General features: G+C 40.3%; 1 protein-coding gene across 4 annotated transcripts in view; it reads right to left on the bottom strand.

Annotated features, from left to right (window-relative positions):
• MAPKAP1 (MAPK associated protein 1) overlaps positions 1–20,401 on the bottom strand; it is a 105,943-nt gene that overhangs the window by 34,518 nt on the left and 51,024 nt on the right. For all 4 annotated transcript variants that reach the window (XM_040531580.1, XM_040531581.1, XM_040531582.1 and 1 more), the window contains exons 6-7: positions 20,177–20,353; positions 10,382–10,491 (exon numbers count right to left, since the gene is read on the bottom strand). In XM_040531580.1, coding sequence (XP_040387514.1) covers positions 10,382–10,491; positions 20,177–20,353 — 287 coding nt within the window. The remainder of the gene's footprint in view (positions 1–10,381; positions 10,492–20,176; positions 20,354–20,401) is intronic.

Below are 20,401 nucleotides of genomic sequence, written 5' to 3' on the forward strand. Positions count from 1 at the left end.
TTCGATGCTGGTTGGGAGCTGGCAAACTGTGCCATCACATTGTCTGCACTGGAACGCAGCTCCCAGGAGGCGCAGGGGAAGACCAGGTTTCCCATCAGTGCTAGACACTGACCTTTGGTTGTAGGATGGGTCAAAAATTATAAACGAAAGAAGACTGAAGGAGAGGGATCAATACACTGCAGAAAGCAAAGAAACTGAGAACACAGAGAGGTCCCAGGCCTCCCGCTGTAGGATTTTTCTTAGAACGTGACAGAAGGGGCAAAGATTTCATTGTGTGCTTGGCAATGACAATAAAACAACAGAAAATATGTAAACAGTTTGAGAGGAAATAGCTGTAAAGCCAGAATGTTTACATCTCAAATCCTACTGCTATGAGGACATCTTAAATCTGTTTATCCGTTAAAAATCTCCAAAGCCCCTCAACACCTCTGAAGTGGAATAAAGATTTTATCATTACAAATGCAAATACTGTTAATAAAGATATTTGAATAGTGAAAACAAACTTTTAACAATATGCACAAGCATGAGACTTTTTCTCTTAGCCCAATCTGCTTTTTCTTAACTTGCACTGTTGTGACATTACCAAATTTTACACACAGTTATCTGCTGCTCTCCGCAGAAATACAGATGGTTTTTGTAGAAATAAACAGTCATTTATATGAAACAATTGTAAAATAGTTTATGGAAACCAGTGGTGTAATGCATTCAAATAAATGCCAGGACCGGCTGATGGAGAGCCAAGGTGTTAAATCACACTGCTTAAGAATTCAGCTGTGGGAAACAGATAGTAAATCCAGAGTGACAGAATTTCCAGTGATGGCAAAGGTTTCTGACATCTAGTCCAGTACACAAAAACTGCAGCAGTTCAAACCCATTTTACTTAACACTACCTTGACAGCCAGTGAAATTAAAGAATTTAGTCAAAAGCCCCTTAAAAAGAAACAAACACACTTCATTTATGTATTGCTCTTTTGTAGAACAGAAAGCATGCAGCGTGACTAGCAGCAAACTAGTCTGCAGAATATTAACAGAAGTATTTTATTTAATTTCTACTGCAGGCCTTTATTCTTTTTACATTAGCATCACAGCTCTAAATAAAGCTGAAAACAGAAAGGAATCATCGTGTTTTATCTATAACACAATATACCAATGGCCAAACCACAACAGCCGTATTTTTTATATGCATATATAAAACGTGTATTGTTGATCACAAATTTAAGAGACAACGTGCAGGTACTTGTCTGTGCGGGTTAGTGACAGGGCAGCACACACGACGGCTAACACACCACAGGTCCCCTCCACGAGCTGCTGCCTAAAGGACGGCACCAGTACGAAGACCCTGAGATCCAGGCATAGAAGGCTATTTGTGAGGTACATCAACGTAAAGTCTCTGCACTGCTGACTTGAATTATAAAGTGAGGAAGGTGCTTTCCCCCGGTTACGGGTGTATAAGCAATAGTATTGCAACAAGCGTAATATAACCACCCAGGCGGGTGCTTTGCAAGCTTCACAAAAAGCTAGCAGGATGGAGGTGGTGCCATGAATGCACCTGGTGTAAGAGTAGTATCTTCTTTCATCAGAGTGGATAAAATAAACAAAAAACCTCTACCATCCAAACACTGAACTGCAGAATTTAAAATGTCACATAAATTACAGCTTTATTACCAATCCAGAAGAACCAATAAATGTATGATTTCAATACCAACAGCTCTAAAATAGACTCGGTCTAATATTTCACTTTAATTTCAGAGGCCAGACGTGAAAAATTTTCCTCAACAGTTCAGGCTGATGTCCAGACCCCATCAGCCCAAATGCACAGGACTAACGAGCTATTTCTATTCTGACAAACTATTCACAAACTTTATTCCCTGTGAGCGGCTCCACGTCCACCAGCATCCCTGCCCCCGTCACGTCAGCATCTGCGCAGCATCAGAGGGCTAGTGAGAAAGGGCGCACTGAAATAAATTATTACTGCTGCAAAACAGAGGTGGAGATTGTGGGCAGAAGGAAAAACTTTCAAGCAGCCTCTGTCGCACCCTCGCCAGCACAGAGGTGCTCACACCACACAATACCAACCCAAAGGAAATTTTGCTAGAGAAATAATGGGCAAACAATCCAGCCAGCTCCTCGCTGCACCTGGCAATGGGACAGACACAACTGGGAGAAAGTTGTGATATTTGGGGGCTCTATGTTTAAACCTAAGCCATCTTTTTTTTTTTTTAATAGATTTCCTCTTTGGTGAAAAGGGGGCAGAAAGCAGGAGAAAGTCTGGCCAAGGATCTACACGTATTGATGTTTTTAAATTTATATCCTGCTAGTGTAAACAGCGTAATGCAAGGAAAAACTGTACTTCTAAGTATTTCCAGGTAAAGCCATTTATAACCGAGGGCAGCAAACTCTGCAGGAATGCTATAATTATCCAAAACAAAGCACTGGGAGCCAAGGAAACTCAAAACCACCATTAAGCAGAAAAGCACGCATGTAAGCACAAGGAAATACAAATTAATTGGCTCTTCACTGTCACAGATGCTGGGGCTTCCATCTCCAAAAGTCAGAGCAAACATATGCATCGCCTACTCTAACATATTTACTTTTAATTTTAAGCTCCTCGGTTATCATCATCCAATGACAAAATCAAACTTAAGTGACAGTTCCTTCTAATCGTGGTTCATCTCTTAAAAATGCTTTAATCACAGGCTCGTGGTTTTACACGGTTCCTTTCATCTATTATCTCTGTATCTCTACGTACACGTATTCCAGACGTTTCTTCTTGTCCACTATTCCCCAGACAGCTAGTTTCTAATTTTTGGTAATTTAGAAACTGAAATTGAGATGTGTATGTCCTAGAACGCAGATTCTGTGTTTGAAATCTATAACGAGGCTCCAGGAAAGCCAGTGTGCATGCAGCAACGGCCCGGGCACTGGCTTTAGACACACCGAGGGCTCCCCAGACCAGTATTTGCCTCCAGAGCTGAAGCCGACGGCCCTGGCGGGAGCCAGCACAAAGCACACGGCGCAGACTCACCGCCTGCCCGGCAGCCCCGGCACGAGCAGCGCCAGCTCTGCGTTAGCAGCTGCGGGGGCACAAATGGAGCAGGGCACTGCAGCACCCAGCCCCGTGCGTGCAATCTGAACTGCTGCGATACGCCAGGAATGGGAACACCACGGGACAGGTTTAAACGAAAACCTTCAGTTTGACGGCATCCTAGCGATTTCCCTTGGGCCTGGCAGGGTACTTGACAATAAGTGGTTTTTCACACAAATAGTGTCTTTGTATTATAGTTTTTGCTTATCTCCTGCATACGTTTTGAATAAAATGTGTTTATAAACAGTTTCAGAAGCACGTTTGAAACATGAAACTTGACATTAAAAGCGGTGCTGAAACTGCTATGTTAGAAAGTGAATTTTCAAAACAAAAACCTCAGATCTCTTTTCCCTTGTTACTCTCTGAATGAAAGACAAGCTTCATGTTTGCATCAGTGCTCCTCACTTTGAGCTTCTGTTCTCGAGGTTCTGAAGGATAACTGAACAGCCGTGTGCAAACAAATCTCAAACACAGGAATAGCAAACCGCTACAAACCACAGTTTTGTAACAGACTGTGCTGCTCGCCACAGCTCTGGGTTACCTGGTGATGGAACAGACCAGAGTTGCAAAGGCCAGTTAAAATAATTCCTGTGGTAGAGACTAAAATACAATATGGAGGCTTTTATTTCTATGTTCTATCCCTGTTTCTTAAATTTTTCTCTTTGTTACTCAGCTTCCTTTGGCAGTGAGATAATACACTTACCCAGATAAGGAAGATTATTTTAGACTATTTTTGGTCACTTTACACATTTTAAAGAATGCAAAAAGCAATAGTTGACAGCTGTTAGGGACTTTGGTGTTATTGTAAAGCAGCTGTTTTCATTTATAGAAAAAGCACCAGTCTTTCTGCAAGCTGAACAGAATACTAAGTTAATAACTCACTCTAACCTGCGGAAAATACAGGTCATGTCTGTGAAATGTTGGCAGAAGATACTGTTTATAACAATTAAACTTGTATAGCATTTTGTTCTTAAAAGGACTGAGCATTTCTGGTTCAGGGATGTTTACAGTTTGAAGGAGCTATTAAATAATAATCAGTAGCATGTTCATCCTGCAAAGAATTTCTACTTAAAATCCGACAAGATTAATCAGACAAGGCTTCTCTGTTCACAAGAAATTTCAAATGAAGAGAGGCTGACACGGACCAGAAACAGGCAGGATTATTCTAATGTTTCAGCATTTTACATTGTTTAGTTTTGTCTCTTGTTTCCTTCTAAGAACATTCAATTGTTATAAACAGATATCAGTGCTTAATTTGTTTGGAAACAAAGCCTCTACACATATTCTCTTTGCCTTCTTATTTATTTTACATTAGTATTTATAGCCCATTCAGTCAAGCTCCGGAGAAAAGGCCACTGGCATCCTAGAGAGTACATTTGTTGAAGAGCAAAAGGTATGTATGAGACAGATGAAAGGCAGGGAAGATAACTTTCAAGCGTACATATAGTTCCTGCACATATTTAATTCGAGAATCACCATGGCATCAAGATACACAAAGCATCAAGAATGAAGTCATCATCTTCCTTATGTTCTTAAAATTGTTAGCCATGCAAACATGCTTTATAGAAAATACTGAATGTGGGTTTTAGTGCAGATATAAAAAACCTGATACGATCTACTTGCCTACCCCACGATGTGGGATGCTGTCAGACCAAGCCTGAGCTGCGCTGTGCTAGCTGAACAGAAGGGTCTCTGCATTTCATCTTGGAACAACTCTGTTTTCTTGGTCTAACTGAGAGCCTTCATATAAAGCAGGATTTAAAAAGTACCTCTACCATAAGCTAAATTCCTAGTGTAAGCCGGACTAACTAGCTGGGTAACATGTAAGTATTGGTAAAAGTAAGACCAGAAGAAATACACACCGGACTGACTGTGTAGAAAAATGGTTTAGCAGTAGAGCGAATCAACAGTTATACTGATACTGGTATTTTACGGTTACACAACACGATCTGTATGTCTTCCAGGATTTTTCTGCAAAACATGAGGGTGGGATCTTAAAAGCATACCTAATGTCTACTCCTTTTTAAAGTTAATATTGAGACTGACTGACTTCTAAGAAGCAGAATTATACTGAATACTAAACCACCCAAATCTCACCTTCTAAAAAGGCTTTTCAAGACTCCATTATTATATCCGTCCAAATTCTAGACAGCACCATATCTGACATTTTCACTGATAAATTTAGGAAGAATGAGAAGTTCTTATGCTCATGATTTCAAGCATGTGATTCCCTTCCCATAGATCTGCTGCATTTCAGACCGACTTTATATTTAAACCTTCAGCTGCTGGAGTGCTCACAAAGTTCAATAATATTTTCAAAGTCTTCCAAACATATCAGGATTATACAAATCACTCCTTACATCATGTGTGCATATTAGCGTACTCTACAGAGCCATCATCACAGCATCTCAGCACTGCCCAGGTCAATGAGGCATGCCCAACAAGGTACCTGTAGAACTGAATGGAGCTTTCAGCTCTTCCCTCCTCACTGCCTTGGACCACCGTGGTTAGGGTATCATCCAAACCTTATTCTCCTCCTCTCCCGTTCTGCCTATTTTGAGAAAGCTGTCTTGCATCAAAGATTCTGCTGAGCCTCCCTCAAGGTGGTCCATCGCTGGATTTGTTGCAGGAAGACACAGGTCAACAGATGGAGGCAGAAGTGGGCTACAACCTTTTTTTTTATAGAAAGTACAATGGAAGAAATGGAAAAAGCATTCTGATTGTGTCTAGCTCTATTTAGATATTATGTTAGATATTTAGATATTATGTTAGATAAAGTTACTGCAAACAATTCAAAGAGAGATCCCAGAGGTGGATCCTCTGGGAGCTCATTCCATGACCAAAAGTGTTTTATTTTCAGCTCTCATGTAAAATATGCATTTGCAATATGTGCTGCTGAGCATGCAATAGGTTAAACAAACTGATGATAAAGTATTCTACTTAGTTATTTTTCATTACCATAGGAAAACATCAATTACATTTTCTATTTTATGAGTGAACACAAGGGAATCCATTACAATAAGAGAGCTTATATGGCTGTTTTTGCTGCTTCTTTCCTAAGCAAAAAGAATAGTTAGTTTTAAAGACAATGAAACCAGCCCATTGAAAGGCAGGCAAACCAGCATATCTGCATCCAGTTCCTATCCCAGTTTATCCAGCCTGACTCCAACTAATTGAACATTTGCCTCAACAATTTCCTCTGCAGATTTATCTTCTCCAGCATGTAGCACTGACTGTTTGTTACAGACTTTTCCCTAACTTGCCACCATTCACATACAATTCTTCCAGTTTTTTATTTGGGCATGTGGCAAGAAATGATACAGTACTCCCATTAACCCCCTGCTGCTATCTGTTGTGGGACAGGTCATGAAGCTCCCAAAACACTGCTCCAGCAACAACCATGTCCTCTATGGAAGGACTTAAGGGGTCTGGTTCTCTCAGCTGTAACACACAGGTTATTTTAACACCTGCATTTATGGCTGATTTACTCAAAATTTATTATTTAAAAATTATTCATACCTTTCATATCTTCAATGCAGTTTTTGGACACAAAGAAAGGGCAACTGCAAAGAACATAAAACACTTTGAATTGTTTGCAGTAACTTTATCTAACATAATATCTAAATAGAGCTAGACACAATTAGAATGCTTTTTCCATTTCTTTCATTGTACTTTCTATAAGAGAAAGGTCGTAGCCCACTTCTGTCTCCATCTATTGACCTGTATCTTCCTGCAACAAATTATCTTTGGCTTCGAGTTAGATTGCAGTCAAAAGTCTTATTCAGCTTTGGTCTTTTCAACAAATGGAACTCTGAAATAAACACATTGATATTATTTTTACTGATGTAGTCCACACTGCAGCTACGTGAATGCCAGTGCACATACTGAAACGAAACATGCAGAAACCTGGGCTCTGTGCTGCCGTTCATCAAGAAACTTTCCCTGTCATTAGCAGTCTCATGCTCCAGAAGGGAGCAAGGGCTGGTAGCTACAAGTACAGTAAAGGTATTTTTAAACAAAAGTCAGAAATTGAGAAGCTCAGGTCGTCATCAACTCACTGAGGTGCCTCGGGCTTGGGGATTTTCAGGAACTTGTGTTTCAATCGCTTGTTAAAAAGCCTACTTGTAAACTGCAGACTACTAGCTGAGTAAAACAGCTGTATAAAACTAGTCTAGTATCTTAGCTCTTCCCATAACAGAACATCCTCTTCCCAACTAGACAACAGCAATTCTCCAGTTTCTTTCTTACCCAGAACAGCCAACCAAGGTTTGCATTTTCTTATAAACATAGGACAAGTTTGAAAAATGTCACAGAAGTCAGTAGTGAAAATAGGTCAGAAAGCAATTCCTTTTACAAGTACTTGAAACTAACAAAGCTATAAACGTAATTCATTTGTTCTGTGAAGACTGATCTATAGGCACACTGAAAATGCAGCAAAGTTCATATGCATTCCAGTTTTATTAAACTATTACAAATGCTTTAAGTAAACAAACTACATCTCCTTTTGGTTAGCAGTTTCTAAAATCCAGAAGAGTCAACTCAGAAGAAAGTGTTGCAGAATGAGCAGGAATACTTTTCCTAAATTATGTCATCTTTTATTCAGAACTCTGACATCCTAATCCACTGCTTAATAATGACTTAAACGACAAAGGCACAGAACCTTACTCTGCTAATAGTCTGATCTTAAATTCCATTTATCTGTGCATCTCTCAATGAAAGTAAGAGGCATATTCACTCCAAAAATGAAGAATGTGGTGTTCTACGAAGAATGATGACAAAATCTTTTTCTACGCCTGCTTCAGTCAATCCATGCCCACTGTAGTGGCATCCTGAGGTTTAACTGTCCTTTAATCTAGGCAGCATTTTTATCCCGTTCTGCTAAGAGCATCAGAAGGGAATGGTAAAAGGCTTGTTTCAGATCCAGAGGGCAGTGCAAGAAAGAGGATCCCTCTGTGCAGACAGCTGCAATTTCTGCTGTTTTAAAAAATGACAGGCAAGACCATAAATAAATGTATGTCTGCTGACTGATGAATTGCAGTGTTGGATAAGAGAAGTAACTGGGAATAAGGGAAGTTGTGGATAAGGGAAGTTAATTTTAATAAAAAGTTTTAATTTATGATTTACCGATTTAATATATAAATGCCTAGTCTGAGAAGTCCCATCACCACATGACAGTATTACATGACAACGTGAACAATGCACTACGAGTGCTCACCAACATTTTAAGAACAGAATTTGTTTTATGACATTCACTAGTATGGGTATTCAAGCAAAAACCTTTCCAAAGAGTGATTGCTCTTCTAACAGTGACTCCAACTCATGAAGTTTACAACTGCTGGTCCTAATTCTGGATGTATCTACACACAAGCTTAAAGTGAAATCTGCAAGCAACACGGCTTATTGCAACAAATCAGATTACATGTTCAAAAGTAAACATACATGGAAGTGATCAAAAGGTTTTTAGTTGTTACTTTTACTGAGACTTAAATCCAGCAAGGATGCCGGTCATGTATCGAAGAGGTGAGAAGTCACATGTATAATTTGTAAGAAAATTTAAATGATTTCCTACATAATCAAAAAAAAAAAAGAGAGATGAAAAAGAAAGAAGAAATATATATGCTTCTATACCCTGTTACTACACAGGCTTCTGAGCATAAGTGCCAAGAAAACAGAAATTAATATATTAGCTGAAGAAATAAATGACAGTTCCATTCCTTTTCTAAACTACTGAACAAAAATAACAAAATAAAAGCAAAAGCAAATTTCAAATGGACAAGGAATAACATCTGTTACACGAAGGAGGAAAGTAGTTTAAAGACTGAGCTAAGTGAATCCTCTAGACATCTCCCTTCTGGGAAGAGAAATCTGACCCCAGGAAATAAATAAAAGTCACCCAAAAAGTGAACAAAAGAGGTGTTTGAAAAAAACAGAACACCATTCATCGCAGCTAACGACTTGTTCATTATGAGTGATGATGGATAAAGACTTCTCACGCTGAGATGAAATCAAGATTTATATGCATTGTTTCCTCTCCCAACTTGTGGGAAGATCATCATCATTTAATTCTATCTCTGCGGCCAGTGATGGGCATCCAGAGAGCTGGTTATCAAACGGCGCAGTCAGCTGGCAAAAGCCGAAACGTGCAGTTGGCACATCTGGACTGAGCCGCCACAGCCGAGGGTGAACAATGACTTCTGGCCAGCCGCCAAATTGCTCGCAGACGCGAGCGGGTCTCATCTACAACACCCCTACCAGCATCTCGCGTGCACTTTTTTTTTTTTTTTTTACGAGAATCAGATTTTCATTGCTTCATTCAATTGCTCTCCTCTGCCATTTTTTACAGCTCTTATCGTTCCCTTGGAATATGGCCTTGAGACAGCTCATCCGTGTCCTTCACTGTGTTATCTCTTCTAACTTTTATTAAAACTTCAGCTTTCATCTGAAGATAGCTAATTAAATCCATGACGGATTATACACTCGTTTAAAAACTGCACTGAACTACTACTTCTAAACAGAAAAGGGTTTATTTTCTTTTCACATAGTTAAAACTAAGGGTATATAAGGAGGCTTCATTCATTTACAAAGACAAGATCCTTATCTTTACCTCGTATATAGATAGGTTTATATTAAAGTTCCTTTGTTGTGTGACAAGGCTCAGTGCAATTTCTCACAGTAATTATTTCTTGTTGCTGGAAAGATCTCTCAGCCTTATACTTCTGAAATATATGTGCTAATATATATGTGAATGTGCATTTATACCCTGGAACGGTTTTGCTGTAAAATATAAATGCAAGTTCTGCAAATTTTCTTTTTTAAAATTTTAATATGACTTAACTATTACAGTACTACCTTGACAACACTGCGGAAAGTAAATTTTTCTTTTTCTCGAAAAGTAACAACTAATCCTTTAAATTATTTAAAGCCATATTAGGCATCATTCTCTTATATAACTTAAAAGTCAAATTCTATCAAGGACTGGCCTTACTGTACTTCCACCCGTCATCTCATGCTACTGCTGGCTGGACTTGAATGCAAATGGCTTTGTTATCATAAAGAAATATTTGCAGTAATGGATATACTGCTTTGCAACAAACATCACGCAGTTTCTCTATGGTCTGCCTTTTGCCAGTATCTAGAATACAAACCTGTGCACAGAACTGCTTCAGAGTGCAGATGCAGACTGCATCACAACACCCACTGAAAAAAGCGTGCAACTTTCACAACAGCTAAAAAGTGATATAAAATATCCTCATGGAAAAACACCCTCTCCTCTAAAAAATACAATAAATAACCCACCTGAGCCTCTCTGTGATCCCTTCCTTCTCTTTAAGGCCTTTTGCAAGATATCCTTCATGGTGACCTTCATACTGTCCACCTGAATAAGTGAGAATCCATGAGCAGCATTTCTGCAAGACAGATGCACATGCATTTTTACAAAATCATCATCATCGGGCAGCTCACCACAACTTTTTTGTTTGTTTCAAGCAGAATACTTTTCAGGCACAGCATTGGACAAAGTTGTGCTCTACGGGTAGTTAAAAGGAGGAACTCGGCAAACTCCTTTAGAAAGGCAAAGACAAAAAAGGAGAAAACGTATTGAGATTCAAGCTGTGCAAGGACTTTCCTAATTTATCTTTATTTTTGATCAATTTGCATTCATCATTAAAAAAGAAAAATGAGCAAGCGTACGTACAATGCTCCTCAAGTACTCATTATTAAGTATCTGCTAGGTGTTTCACAGTGCTTACAAGAGGAACAGTTTGCAATGTCATTTTCATACGTGTCCCAATGGCAGATGTAGCAAATCATTAAGGAGAAGTGGAAGGAAAACACTCAAAGAAGTAACGGCAACTTTTCAGCAATATTAAATTATAGCATCGTTTTAAATGCAATATTTTTGGACATGTTTTTGCGACCATTGTGGCACAAAACCTCCTGGAAAGGTTTAGGCCAGCAAGGCACTTGTCCTGGCTGTGGGCACAGGAGAATTCCACACTTGGAGGAAACGTGGGAAACAGCGTGCAGGTAGTTATGGAAGATACCAACTGCCAAATACTGAACGTGGCATCACTGGCGAAGCAGAGAAGATGACAATATAATAGAAGAGCTGCTGGATTAATATATCAGTAAATTTTGCCCCTTAGACCTCGCAGTCAATCTCTGCTCATGTCAGTAGATGTCACTGCAGACAGTTAGCACAGAAATTTGAGAGCTGCAAGGCACCCACAGGGAAAGATTTGCACTGCATGAAAAAAAAAACTGTTTTGCAAAGCTATTTAGACAGGAGGAGGAGCTTTTTATCTGGCAACTGAGAATTTTAATCAGAGAGTGGAGCTCTATATGAATATCACAGCTGGAATATTTTAAAAGCAACTGGCAGTCAAAAGCAATCCAAGCAACACAACTGCATCATTAAAATCAAGACCATATTAAATGTCACTTTAAGCCACAAATGCTGGGGACACGAGTTTAAGCTCAGACCACTTCAGATGTGGCATCCCTAGTCCACAGTGTGACAGAGCCTAGATGGACAGGCGGCAGCTTCCATTAACACCTTGTCCTGGCCGCTGGCTGCAGTGCACACACCGCGGCCAGCGAACCTCGGCCCCGTGCACACACTAGCCACCAGGCCACTTGTTTGTACTCTTCTTATAAATACCAGAGCCACAAACACACTGTCGCCTTGTATCTTGCTCACAGTACAGAGCTGGCTGCTTCAGCTCAGGATGGCCAAGAAGTCCACAACAGAGCAGCTACGGAGGAACCTCTGCACGGGGAGGCCTCTTCCCCGAGCGCGAGCTCGACCCCTCTGCGTGTGCCTGCTTCGTTGGCGCAGTACCAGCGCCCAAACGCCTGCCCCGCGGAGTCACACGCGACGGGGCTCGTCTCAGCCTCCCCTGGCTCCGCACCCGGCCCGCCACTGCAGGGAGCTCCGCGGGGCAGCGCTGCACAGCGGCCTCCTCCTCCGTCCCAAGCCGGTCTCATTTAAGGTTCATTCTCAATTCTCTTTGTTCCTGGCAAAATGAAACTGCCTAAAAGCCCCAAATTTATGTTCTCTGGACCATTCAAAATTTATTACTCTATCTTACTCATATTCAAACAAACATTCCTAACCTTTTCACATATCTACTTTTTCCCCTCTACTTCTGTCATGTTTTTTATACGGACCAGTCAGAACTGAGCACGCTGCCACATGAGAGCACCATGGATTTCTGCAATTGAGAGACGTCAGCCCCACAGCCCAAAGATTTAGGGGTTTTGACTACCACCATACCGTAAAAGCAGAGACCTTCCTAAACTCTCTTAACTGATAAGAAAATATTTCCTTCAACGGCTACAGAGAACTGCAGTGTGCACGAGTGTTGTGGCACGTCCGATGCCTTCTGATCGCCTCACCAGCTTCCTGGGCATCCACCTGGCCACCCAACCTCATCAAAGCTCTAATCTGAATCAACCCGCTGAGCTAAATCTAACGGACTGTTTAAAATGAAAATCTTTCATAGAATTGTACTATACTTAAAAAAAAAAAAAAAAAAGAAAAAGAAACTACCTTTTCCCTTGTATGTAAATGACATGATGTTTGAGGAAAAACTGGAACCAACCAGCAGCGCACAGATTCAAAGGCATCTGGCACCTTCAGGTAATGTATACAACACGCTGCAATACCAAAAGGTTTCCAGAGAACCGCAACCAAAATACAGGACAATAAATCAAAATACTGCAGGAAAAAAAAAAAAAAAAAAAAAAGCTAAGGCAAAGAAAGCCTTCCAAAATATTCTAAGGCCAAAACAAATAGAGTTCTAATTTTTCTTTTATTTTTTTCATCATGAGGTGTTTCTGCCATGTGTTTTCTCCCAAACAGAGCCGGGTGCTGCGGACCAGCCCCGTTTCCTGCTGTGCGCAAGGCAAATCGCAGCCGTGGAGCACCGCTGACCTAATTCGGGTTTGCTAAAACCAAGACGTATCTGGAACCTCCTGAAAATGGAAAATTGTCTTTCAGTTCCTGACACTTGAGCTGTTAAAGAGCACATGCTGTTGTCGGTCCTGCTCATGTTTCAGCCCATCCTGACTCGGTCGATTCTTTCTATTGAGCAGCTGGCCTGAGAACTGTCAGCCTGATTTTCCTGACACTCTATTACTAAATCATGCCTGAGCCCCAGCCATTCTTTGCCTCAGAAGCTGGATCTCATCCCAGAACAATCTTTAAAAGTTTATTTTACTGATCAAAGCAAAATAAGAAAAACCTCTGTGTTTTACTATATTTAGTGTGCTATCCAGTAAGTGAAACTTTGGCAAGAGCAATGAAATGTAAAGCGCACCCCACATTTGTAAACTTTTGGATATTTGCTCTGGAAAGCAGCCAGAAGCGCTTGAAATGCCGGTCAGAGTTCAGACGCACTATTCCTCCCTTCCTTCGCTGCAGTTCAATAAGCAGGCAGCATTGTTTTCCTCTACCCGCGCCACCTCGCTTAACGCCCTGCGGTGCTTGGCGAGCTCCGAGGCCACGCTGGGGGTCTGTGCCGCCGCGCCGGGGCAGGTGGGGAGCCCTGGAGACACCCCTGCTCTGCGGCACCTGGAGCATCACCCGCCGGCAGCAAGGCGTCCTTACGAGCCGACAGCACAGGGAGGCTCCTCCGGAGGAGATGCGTGCCCACCCTGCCTGGCCAGCTTCTCGGTCATGCTCTGTACTGATGGCGCACATGAACTGTCCTCACCCAGCCTAACTCTAGCATTTCCTAATTATGAGTATAAATTACGTATGTGTTAGCCTACTCTCCTAACGTGCCATAACTTTATCCTAAGTCAACACACTAGGAAACAGGACAGACAAGCAGATGTCATTCTACCAATTAAAACTGCTGCTTACAAATTACAAGCCAAAGAAATTCCTTAGCTTATATTTTCTGTCATTTTGCAAAAACATACCTGGGTGACAAGGTTAAATCAAGCAAAGGAAATCCCTGGCACTTATCATCCACAGGCATTACTGATAAATTGTGCTGTGGAGGAATAAAGGATTACCTTCTGTATTTTTTCATTACACTTTTCTTTTGTTACAGAATACATAAATCCATTGTGGCACAATGTAATATGTATCATCGTGCTACACCTGTGGACGTTTCATAACGGCTGCCATGTCTGTGCAGTCAGGAATGATAAGTGAACCACCCGTGAATGTTAATGATAGTGATCATTCTGCGGTAACTTGGCTTTCCATCTTCTTTTACAGCCTGAGTGCTGGAGCCAGGGTGGCAAGGTTCAGAAGAAGAAAAAGAAAACAAGAGAAGAGGCGAGAGCTGCAGTGGGCTGGTGCTGGGTGCTGCCAGGGGGAGGTGGCTGGAGCGGCACGGAAACTGGCAGTGGCCTCTCCATGGGCTCGACTTGTGTGAAAAAAATAAAGAAATACCTCTCAGAAGATGAAAGGCTTCTGTTCTGAATGAGAAACAACTTCTCTAAAAGCTGTCCTTTGGATTTTTTTTTTCTTTTTTTTTTCTGAAGCGAAATTTATAGTATTTAAAGCTCACAGCAGAGAATGACTGGCACGGCCGAAAGTGTCAGGGAATGACTAATAATGATTTCCACTTGAGCAGCACAGAGTCAAAGTTAAGAGTAAAAGTCCCTGTTGACACAATGTGCTTAACCTAAGCTGGGCGATTCTTAGGATAAAGTACACGGTGATATGAACCAGAATGGCTGCCAGCCATACTTTTAATTCTGAGCCTAAATGACCTTGATTTGGTGGATCTAATGTTAGCCTTAAATAATACTGTGTGCTTTTGGGTTTAACTGTCTGCATTTTGACACTACTACAGGCGAAGACTAGACACTTAACACATCAGCTTCCTGCTCTGACTCCTTCCTTGGGGATCCTACCCCTCCCTGTTTGCTGTCCTGGGGGCCCACCTTCTTCACTTCAAACCTACATTAATTTTCTTAAGTTTGCATTTTATGAGTATTCTAACATATATTTTGCCGATTACCTACACCCATGTGAAAACTGGTAAGAGGCTTTCTGCAGAGTGTTTCTGTAACCTAAGTAAAATACACATTTCAAAGCTTTGAATTGAATTTGTAAATGTACTAAAAAAGCCTGGTATTTTAAAAATGCTTCAAACCTTAATCTACCAGGTATAACAGAGATGTCGCTTTGAAATATATATATATAATAGTCAAAGCAATTTAAACATAATATTAAAACAGAAAAAGGTGCTACAGAGGAGACGAACTGTATGCCAAATTTCATCTATGTGCCAACTGGCAGCTGAGTTACAACTCCTAGAAACGCCATTAGATATTGTATGTCAAGTTGTGATAATAAAATTTCCAAGGAAAAACCCCTAAACGATAGTACGGATTTATTTTAAGCTACCTTCATTCAAAGTCTTTCAGGTATTACTTCATCATCTCAAGGAGTCTGCATTTCCATGAATGCAGTGCTTTGTTTGACTCCTTCCGACAAATCATATTCGACATCAAAGAGGACTGTTTGAGAATGCCGTGTTTGACATTGGACAAAGCACTCCTTCCCACAACAGACATTTTCCAAACACATAACTCGCTAGACTAATGGGCAGTTAGAAGCCAGAATGGCTGCCCTCCGTCTTCTCCTTGTGTAACTTTGCCAGAGTCCTTGGAACTTGCCAAATTCGGTCATGCCTGCTTAGCTTGCTCGACTGATTGTGCCAGAAAAGAAAATAAGACACAGATGTATTTGAGCTCTTTGAGATGCCAGTAAGAGAGACAGCTAATGGCTTCATTTCGACCCTCCCCTACCAGCTGGGCACAGGTGGGGGGATAATGAGGTCCCTCTCCCTAATCAAACTCAATTATTTACTACTCTATGTAACCACAAAGACATTCACATTCAGCTCAGAATATAAAACACACTGTGGGCTACTTCCAACCACTGCCACTGGGTATTTATAACTAACTCAAGTGGCTAAGAGTTTGCCTTGGCAGGAGTTTAAGTGTATGAAGTTCTGCAAACTGTTTCTGCTCAAGTATGTCCTGCTGAAACGGGGTCCCTGGTGAGGTTCCATAGTTGTCTGCTCTGCGACTGCACAACATCTGAGAATATATCTAACGTGCAGGATAGGTGAGATCTGAAGTAAAAACACCATGCTTCATCATGAAGCTTCTCAGAGGCATCAAGTTTTTGCAGCAGTGATTCAATATTAATAAACATTACAGGTCATAAACCTGACACAGCAGCTGAAATACTTTAGAATGAGGAAAAAAAATCCAAAATATAAAAACACAATTACATGCACTACTAGGATAACAGAGAAGGAAGATGTAGAATTTAAAACAAATCCCTATAAAAATAAGAGTCTATACTTTTAAACTCACAGTATTAACAATCTTTTGATCAAATAGTTTTCAATTCTAGGGGACATGCTAAAAATTCTGATCTAAATCTAACTATTTCTGATTAACTATCTGCATAGGAAGTACAAGCAAATTTGAATTAACACGTGGACACAGGAAAAAAAAACCTCTCAGAGAAGCACTACTACTTACGATGCAGTTGTCCTATTTCTAATCTGCAGTACCTTCCCAGCTAGAGCACAGAGGACTCACACAAGCATACATCACACTAAAGATTTCACATTTCTTTTGCAGGATTTGCAGCTGGACCTCAGTTCTGCTACAGGCACCAGACAGAGAACTGCTGGCAGGGCCAGGATCCTGCCGACGTCTCTGGGCTCCAGACAGGAACGCCGGTTCCAGCTCCTCCAAGCTAACGTCCGGAATCAGACACATCACGTGTTCGTTTAATTTTAATTGTAACCGCGATTCACATACTAAGTACAGACAATGAGGAGTAAGTGAGGTAGGTGGTGCTGGAGAAAGAAAGGGTTTTCTTTTCCAGATGAGAAATTATCAACAGTTTAGGAACTACTGATGATAGAACCTTCTTACCTGGTCTACCTGCCACGAACACTCATAATCCTTTGTTATTGCTTGCAACTAGAATAGAACTTGCCATATCCCTGATGGATTTTTTTTTTTTTTTCTGCAGATACCGAAAATACAAGATTATCTTGAAGTAAATTCTATCCTGTGAACTGGAAGTGTTTTCTATACACCAGAAGCCAAACAAGTTCATTTGCATTTTATAAAAACCACACCTGCATGACAAGGTTAATCAAGCAAAGAAAATCCCTGTTACTTATCAAAGATACTGCTGGTAGGTTATACAATGGGAGAGCAAGGGTTTTACATTTCAGCCTCTTATAAAATTAATAATTTTAAGTGCTGCACTGGACAATTTTCTTTACAATATTATTACTTTAAGGCAAATTTAACAAACTTAATCAGTGCTTCAAACCACCTCGATTTGTACTCCTTTGCTTTGCTGGGGAGCAACTTGTGCAGGTCCAGGGCAGACTGCTTCCCTAGGCTTTGGCTCTCCCCACACAGGAATTCCTTTCTGAAGGGCTTTCTGCCCCTTGCTGCTTTACGAAGTGCAAAGACCATTTACAAATCTGGTGGTAAGTGATGCAAAGAGTTCTCTAATTTAAACCGCAGGCTACCATGAAATTTCATGAATTTTTCATGTTAATACATGTGTTCACACTGTATTTCTGCAAATACTGATGTTAGTTGACTACAATTTAATACAGAACACATTTTTTAACAGATATTTTAAACATTAAAACTAGCAATGAGAGGCTTTCATCTTAACTTCTTATCTGGTTACCTCTGTCAGTATAATCACACAAAAATGTTTTCTACTTTCCAGAGAAGGACCACAGCCAAGAAGGAAATCAAATCAGAATTAGAAGTACTGACTTATGCAAACTGAATGGCCTGCCTTTCTATCAGCTAGGAAAGTACGTGAAATAAAAACAGAATGAGGGGAAAAAAAAACACGTTTTCTAAAACTCTGGCGAATAGTCTACAAAATGAGATGCATTAATGTTAAATTTTCTTTTCCTGTGCTTTAGAGTTCCCACATTATATACTAGAATAATACTGTATTTCAAAGCAATACAGATCCAACTCCTGAGGTTTTTAAAGGCCACATAAGATTTAATTTTTCTAAGAAGATACTACCAAATCCTGGAGTTACATCTTAATGATGTATATCGGTATACTATTATTAGCAATAATGCTGCCCTCACATTACAGAAAAGTTATGCTTCCTCTCCTGATAAGCTCTTTAGAAGACTTTGAACCTTTGAGGATTTCACACCACTCTGCTACAACCAGTATTATTTTGCCTATGGCTTGCTGCCGTTCGTGCAGCTGCTGAAGCTCAGTCCCATACCTGTCTCTAGAACCACCTAATAAGCACCTGGTAATCTGCAAGTAACTCTCGGTATTTCACTTCAGTACTTTGGAAAACAAAACAAAGAAAACAACAAGATATTTTTAAAGGATGATTTATCAGGAAAAAAGTCAATTAAAAATCAAATTCATGGCAGTAGCATTGACTTTAGAGCAATGCATGTAGGTGAAAGAGATTCCCTCTTTCAGACAAAACATCCAGCATTCTCCAGTCAGGTGGAAGAAACCAGATACTCTGCAGTCCCACAGGCGAAAGAGTCAGTTGCCTGTCTCAGCTGCGTGACTGTAACCTGTACAAATGGAAAAAGGGCCTTGTAATCTGACTGGCAAGACTGCCTCATCCCCTCCTTGTATCAGCTTCTACATGACTGCATCCAGTTCAGCAGAACTGAATATGTTTGCCTTGAATAAATTATTTGTAAATATTGTTGACAGAATATTTTATTTTCCAGTGACCTAACGCAGTGGAACGAAGTGAATGGGCCTTTGGGAAATACACCACGGGATTTCTGAAAAGTTCTTTCAGTAGAATGCTTTTAAATGTCTCTGAGAAACACATTCCACAATAAAGACTGTAAAAATAACTGGATAGGTCAGAAATATTTCATAATGTCTGAGTATTAAAACTGGAAGCATCCGTATGGTTCTGAAATACAAGTAATTCTTGTAAATGAAAAGAAAAGGTTCAATAACCACGAAAACTCTATTAGCATTTTCACTTTGAGAGATCCAAACAATACATACTTTTCCCATGTAAGATGTGGCTTATCTTACCAGTATTTTGGAAAAATTACTAAGGCCATCTGATAGTTTTAATTTTTTTTTCACTCAAAAGTTAAGAAAGAAGTTAAGAAAAATAAGTGATCAAGCACAGCATGTATCACTCAAAGACTAATTTACTGATAATAATATAGCTAATTCTTGAGCAACAAACCAAACAGCTTCCAGACTAAGTGGCGGATGGGGTCATCCTCTTTGATTCTTTTTGAACTTTATAATGGCACATCCAGTCCTATTCTAACTGGCATGCCTACTGACTAACCATTTCTCTCCTCAGTCAGCACTGTTATTACTACACTCTATAACTAATTGTATATAAAATTACTTACTATTTATAGCCCACTAATCAGATCTGTTCCCAGTTAGTCTTAAAACACAAAGTTACTGTTTTGGCTATCAGATTTAGAAAGAAGATTTTGAAGTCTCTCATACTTGGAATGCCAAACAACGTACTTATCTTCTGCTAAAATTTAACACGTTTTCCTGAAGTAGTTATTAAATAAATAAATAAACAGCAATTAAAAAATCACTAGCCAGATCTGTTCTTAATACCTACTGAAAAGGATATCCAACATGAATGACTTTAACGCCCTCAAGCTATTATATGCATACTTCATTTATTATTCAGAACATAGTTTTAGGAAATAAGCAGCATAGCTGGAGCAAAATGAGGATTATGAGCTCAAACTTTGTGTAAACCCCAGGTATGTATTAGCAGGAGTGCAGTAGTTCAATGTTTTCCACACTAATCACGTGCAGAATGGCTTATTTTCTTCTCTGTACTTTCAGACTCACAACTCAGACACACAGACTCACCCGAGTCGCTGCCAGTCCTATTTACTTTCCTGCCTGCCTACCTTCCAGACCGTGGCGTCGTCTGCAAAAAACATAAATGCATGGCGCCCCCTGAATTTTGCTATAGTCAAATGAAGAAAAGTGGGGAAGATAAAAGATGCAGAGGTGGCATGGACACTCAGATGCTTCACAGTGATTTGGACAGTTAGCACCCATACTCACATTCGAACAAAGAGCGACTGTTTTGCTGCCAGGCCGGGAGAGGAGTACTTTTCAACCAATGCCAGAGTGCTGAAGCCAAACTTGTGAATGGGCTCATTGGAATCCAAGGGTGGAAAATCTGTGTCAACCTCACCATCGTCCTCAGCAATGTGGAGACAGTAGGCATTGACGTTATCGCTGAAACAAACAAAAAACGGGTCCGTTTGGGAGGGAAGCTAGGCAACC

The sequence above is a fragment of the Cygnus olor genome, chromosome 19 (assembly GCF_009769625.2).
Source record: "Cygnus olor isolate bCygOlo1 chromosome 19, bCygOlo1.pri.v2, whole genome shotgun sequence".
NCBI lineage: Eukaryota > Metazoa > Chordata > Aves > Anseriformes > Anatidae > Cygnus > Cygnus olor.